General features: G+C 40.3%; 1 protein-coding gene across 1 annotated transcript in view; it reads right to left on the reverse strand.

Moving 5' to 3' along the window:
- Positions 1 to 2,455: 2,455 nt before the first annotated feature.
- LOC104966401 (retinoic acid receptor alpha-B-like) overlaps positions 2,456 to 6,268 on the reverse strand; it is a 5,107-nt gene continuing 1,294 nt past the window's right edge. Inside the window, exons 2-3 of the mRNA XM_010795588.1 lie at positions 5,551 to 5,709; positions 2,456 to 3,786 (exon numbers count right to left, since the gene is read on the reverse strand). Of these exons, the coding sequence (XP_010793890.1) occupies positions 3,455 to 3,786; positions 5,551 to 5,709 (491 nt within the window). The 3' untranslated portion in view covers positions 2,456 to 3,454. The remainder of the gene's footprint in view (positions 3,787 to 5,550; positions 5,710 to 6,268) is intronic.

The raw sequence follows: 6,268 nt of genomic DNA on the forward strand, positions 1-6,268 counted from the left end.
CTAAGTAGATGTACTCAAGAACTGTACTTAAGTAGAGTTTTACTCCTCTACAGCTCAGAGGTAAATGGTGTACTTTTCTCCACTACATTTATTTAATAACTTTAGTTACTTCACAGATGTGGATGAATGATGTGAAATCTAATCAAGTGTTGAATCAGACTTTAGTTCCACCTGGAGTAAATCCACAAGCTACCCTTTAGTATACAAAGTCATTCAGACTAGCTGCACCTTTACCAGCTTTGAGAACACTTTCATGATCAATCATTATAAAACATATCATATATATTATTCTGAAATGGACCAATCTGCACAATGACTACTTTTACTGTCTCTACTTTCACTATATTTTGATGAGAATACTTTTCTACTTTTACTTGAGGACCATTTTGAATGCAAGACTTTTACTGTAACAGAGTATTCCTACACTCTGAGTACTTCTACTTTTACTCAAGTACAAGATCTGAGTACTTCTACTTTTACTCAAGTACAAGATCTGAGTACTTCTACTTTTACTCAAGTACAAGATCTGAGTAGGCCTACTTCTACTTTTACTCAAGTACAAGATCTGAGTACTTCTACTCGAGTACTTCTCCCACCTCTGTTGTTCATATTGTGTTGCTATCTTCCACTTTCCCCGCCTCTCAGTGATATAGAGCTGTGTTTGTAGAGAAGCCTCTCCATCGTGTAAATGTTTCTCAAACGGTCCGAGGATCGAGGCTGTGTGCTTCTACGTTGCTACGTTTCTACGTCAGTGTACAATCGTCCCGGTTATCAGAATGTTTTGTAAGGGTATCTTTTCCCTCCGTCTGCTCAGCGGTTTCTAAAAGACACTTCTGAGAGGAAAGGGGAGGTTCTGCTCGTAAGGCGTCACAGAGAGTGTGTGGTGGAGCCCAGGTTGAAATGCTGTTAGTGAAGGATACACACTCATCAGGTCATCAGTCAATTAGGCGTCTTTGAGTTCACGAAAAGCGCTATATAAATAAAAAGTATTATTATTATTATCATCAAGTCATAGCGGGCTGCGATCACACGTACCAACACCGACGTAGCGCTGCGAGCTAACAGAGAACACACACCTTCATGTGATCTAAAGGAACCAAAGGGCTGCAGTTGATGATTTCTATCAGTTTCACTTCCACTGTGCTCCTCAAAGTAAGTGATGAGAGTTGGAAATGGTTCCACTGTGCTCCTCAAAGTAAGTGGTGAGAGTTGGAAATGGTAGCACTGCAAGCGAGTGACGTAAAGCAGCAAAAGGGCTGTCATTGTATTCAAATGTGGGTCATTCTTTTTGCCATGATTTATGTAGGTTTTTATTACTCATCAAAATCATTGCTGAGATCTCAAAAACGAAGCATAGCATTTCTAGTAATATAGAACATTATTGTGTGACAGAAAATCAACACAAATGCTGCAAGAAAACCTAGTTTAGTTCTTTTTTTGAACGTTCTGGTCGCGATTTATCCAGGTTTTAACATCAGTAATGTAATTGCATGACGCCCGTTTGAACTGTGTTCCTCAGTATTCTCTAATTGATTCCTTTCCCTGGTAACGACCGCTCCTCTATGCAGAGATGTATATTGGTTTGATAAGACTATACACTAGGGATGTAACGATACCAAAAACTCACGGTACGATAATATCGCGATAAAAAGTCCACGGTACAATATTTATCGTGATATTGAAAAATAAAGGAAAAAAAATGTGAATTTCTTTTTTTTTACTTTAATTTTTTTTTCTTTATGAAATAATAAATCTGATTTGTACAGCATTTTAGTAGGATAGTAGTATTTTAAAGTGTCAACAATATAATAACCAGACCCTGCAATAGAATAAATCAAGTTTCACTCAACTCTAACTCACTCACTAACTCACTCCCTCAGCACCATCAAGGTTATCTTTTAGGAATATGAGCATGTCCAAATTTCCAGGTAGAAGCTGGGATGTTTGGGCGTTTACAATATCCCCTGCTGTGTAAAAAACTCTCTTGCTTGGTACTGATGTTGCTGGGACAGAGAGATATGCTTTGGCCATGGGTGACAGCAGTGGGTCAAACTGTGCATTGTCTCTCCACCACTTCAAAAACAATACCGTGTTTGCCAAGAAGGTGAGGCTTATTGACAGGGCGAGATACAAATATACTGTTGGTACTTGTCAATGTCTCTAGGTATGTACATGTAGCCCTGTAGATACCATGTCCTTTTGTGTTATCTGTTGTTTTATGTTCATGTTGTAACCTACTTGCTGCCATGTTGGACAGGTCTCCCTTGAAAAAGAGATCGATGATCTCAATGGGACCATCTGGTTCAATAAAGGTTTTAAAAAAAAGTTATTTAAAAAAAAGAAAAGAAAAAAAAAATATATATTTTTTTTAAATCGTGGTAGATTTGTTCAGTCTCACAACGGTATTGAGACATTTATTTACCGCGATATCGCGATATATCGTTACATCCCTACGTATACACTCATCAAAATAATTTCTGAGATCTCAAAATCAAAACATAGCATTTCTAGTAATATAGGATATTATTGTTTGACATAAAAGCCTCAACTCTGATGCAAAAAACTACAGTTTAGGGCTTTTTTTGAAGGTTTTGGTCGTGATTTATTCAGCTCAATGGCGTAAGTGCATGACGTCCGTTTGAACTGCATTCCTCAGAATCTCTAATTGATTAGTTTCCCTGGTAACGCTCCTCTTTCCACAGAACAACTCATCATGCTGTGAACCAGATCAGGACTAACGCAGACCCTTCAGACGAGTTAACCGGATGAGTTAGCGTAGCATCGGTTTCTTTAACCTCCTAACCGACCAGACGGTGATAATAAAGTGCGACACAGTTAGAGTTGGATCATGGTCGGGGTTAAAGGTTAAAGGTTAAAGGTTAACAAAGGTCACAGCCGTTCATTCCTCTGGACTCTGATGAGTGCGTATCGAAGGCTGTTTTTGAGCTCGAGAGGAGCTTTGCATTCTGGCGGATTCATGACGGGTTAGAAAAGACGAAAAACAGTTTTTTAAATATAGCAAGACAAATATAAAATATTCCGCAATGTCTATAAGCAATAACATTCTAGATAACTTCTCCGGAAAGGACCAGTGTCAGTCCCGCTCGCCTCAGAGATAATATTTAAGACAATGATTAAAAAGCACCACAAAATCCATCATAGAAACAGAGACTCCGTCCGATGGTATTTACAACGTGTGTGCCGACAATACAGGGTTAAATTCACTCATCAATCTCCCATCATGCATTAGGGTTTACAAAGGAGACCTGAGGGGAATCTCCTCTTACTTCTTCGTCCAAAACACCGAGTCCAAATGATTCACACGAGGCCTCCCATGTCTTCTTTTTAAGGGGAATAGAAGTAAAGATACCTAGCAAGGAGGGAAGCCTAGCAAGGAGGAAGCCTTGCTAGGATGCTCCTTTCTGGGCAAAGGAAAGTCAGAAAGAGACTTTTTTTAGGACTTGTCTCCGGGCGGAAAAGCCTCTTCGGTGTCCGGAAACTCCGGCGATTCAGCGGTTTTTTCGTTGGGAGTTTCGTTTCTCCGAGGGGTTTCTTCCTCCTCCTCTTCTTCCTCTTTAGCCGGGGTTTCGCTCTTCTTCTTGCTGCCCTTGCTGCTGCTCTTCCCGCTGTTTTTCTTTCCCTTCTTCCCTCCTTTCTTCCCGCCCCCGGAGCTCTTCTCCCCGCCGCTCGAGCCGTCCTGACCCTCCGAGTTCTCCAACATCTCCTGGATGAGCGGCGGCATCGAACCGGGAATCTCCATCTTCAGAGAGATGACCCGCTCGGCGCCTGCAAGACAACGAGGAGGGCAGAAGAAGAGGGGTTAAGATAAAGATGTTATTATTATTAGTTTTGTAGTTTTTGCATAAAACTATGTGGTCACAACATTTCTAATGGCATCAAAGAGGAAGACATTACAATTTCACTTAAAATGGACCTATCATGCTATATTTGAATAATATAGTGTAGGACCATACCTAGATAAGGCATATTTATACTTTTTATTTTTCAAAATACCAAACAGATCATGCATTTTAGCCATTCCTCATTTTGCTCAATTTAACACTGTCTTTTCATGGGCTGATTCTGTGAGAACAGCACCATCTACAGGCCTGGCATATGGACTACAGCGTCTCCAGCGCTTTCCAACGGCAATGTCCGTGGCTGTCTCCTCCTGATTGGTGGAGTTGGCCCAATAGCCGTAGCGCCACTTCTGTGACGTCATAGAAGTGTTCAAATCTGGATCAGTCTGTATCAGATCCGTTGCAGCCCCTTTTTAAGAGATTTGGGTATGGAGGAAAATAGAGAGGGTTGTGTTTTCTGACACTTGGTGAGTTCCCTGGAACACCGGGGACACATATTCATGTATAAAAGACAAAGGTGCATTTTGCATGATAGGTCACCTTTAAATGAAGCCCAACACATTTCTGACACGAAAGAATCAAACGCCTGGACACAAACGATGACAAGTTACTTATTAGATGCTTTTATCCAAAGCGACTTATATACTCAATACTGTGGACAATCCCCAAAGGAGCAATTTGGGGTGAAGTGTCTCAGGGACAGAACAACATGCTGACTGCAGTGGGGTTTAAACCTGGGACCCCCTGATCCCAACACCAATGCACAACCCACTGCGCCACAGCCTCCCTGACATGAAGGCTGTAAATAGTTACCAGTGGTGCACTTCATGTGTTTAGTTACACGCAAAAGAACGTGCAATTACGTATCTGCCACTACGTTTTTTTGCACCACTAAAAACTGTTAATATTTACATTAATAATAATAATAATAATAATAATAATAATAATAATAATAATAATACATTTAATTTTAAAGACGCTTTACAGTGGTTTGATAAAACATGATAAAATTGAATTAAAAAAAAGAAATAAAAGAAATATTAAAACAGCAACACAACATGATTCAAATGAAAAGCCAGTCTGTGTTTTGGTCAGTCTTTGATTTCGGTCACATGAACGACGTCTCTGTTTCCTGGAGTTATTTAACTCTGTGAGAGTACAGTTGTATTATCATGCTGCTGTGTTTAGTGTATCTTTGTAACTCTGGTAACTATTTCCTTATCTTGTCTTATCTCATTTTATAAAATAAGATAAGATGTACTTCGTTAATCCCAATTTGGGAAATGGTTTGGTTGCAGCAGTAATAACAAATTAAAAGAGTAGAAAAAAACAATTCTAAAATATAAACACATTGATTGATAGATTAGATTAAATATACTTCAAATATACTTTTTGTCTTGAATGACATCACGACAAATCCACGTCTGGCTAAGCTAATTATTGATTTAATAGTTTAGTATAGTGAGCACCATAAAGATGGGTGTTTATACATTTAGATTCCATAGGAAATAGCTTGTTTTGTTATTGTTGACACATTTTAATATGCACTTCCATGTTATATGTAGTGGTGGTTCCCTGCTCTCATGTTTCCAGGGTTCTGCTGTAAACGCCCCGTGGTGATTCAGCTCCCGCCCCGATGTGAGAGGCTCCCCCTGCAGACCCCCAACAGATGAAAGAGTGTTTCCTGTACCTTTAGCGCTGATGCTCCGCAGGTCGGTGATCTTCATCAGGGTTTTGGGGAACATGTGAGGTTTGCTCGGCCTCCTCTTCCTCACGTAGATCTTCAGAGCTTCAAGAAGAGGCTCCTGCATCTCGTCCACTTTAGAGGGTTCCTCCAGGTCCTGGCGGTCTGACACACACACACACACACACACACACACACACACACACACACACACACACACACACACACACACACACACACACAGTTAGTAAAATACTGAATGTATCTTCCAACATGAGAGTCACATGATAACAAAGGTATCCCAACTGTAGCTGTGAACATGACAGGATGTGTGATTACCTAGAAGAGCATCAGGACTGTTTGAGGCATGATAGCTATGTGATTAACATGATGATTGAGCCTCTATGGAGAGAGACATATGACAAGCATGATCATTTCTGACGTGGAGCTAATCTGAAGTAAACATTGAATACTGCTTTCTATTCCTCCATCTTGTGACTGTGTAACTCCCTCTCTTGGATATCAGCATGTGAAGGACACTGTTCAGGAACTAGTTGATGCTCTGTATGTGATGACTACTTAAATTCTGGAGAGGATCACAGACACATGGATCCTGAGATTCAAGATCAAGCCGGGGACTAGTGAGATTTTTCTAACACACACACACACACACACACACACACACACACACACACACACACACACAGACACACAGACACACACA

The sequence above is a fragment of the Notothenia coriiceps genome, unplaced genomic scaffold, assembly GCF_000735185.1.
Source record: "Notothenia coriiceps isolate Sejong01 unplaced genomic scaffold, NC01 NC01_scaffold00037246, whole genome shotgun sequence".
Taxonomy (NCBI): Eukaryota; Metazoa; Chordata; class Actinopteri; order Perciformes; family Nototheniidae; genus Notothenia; species Notothenia coriiceps.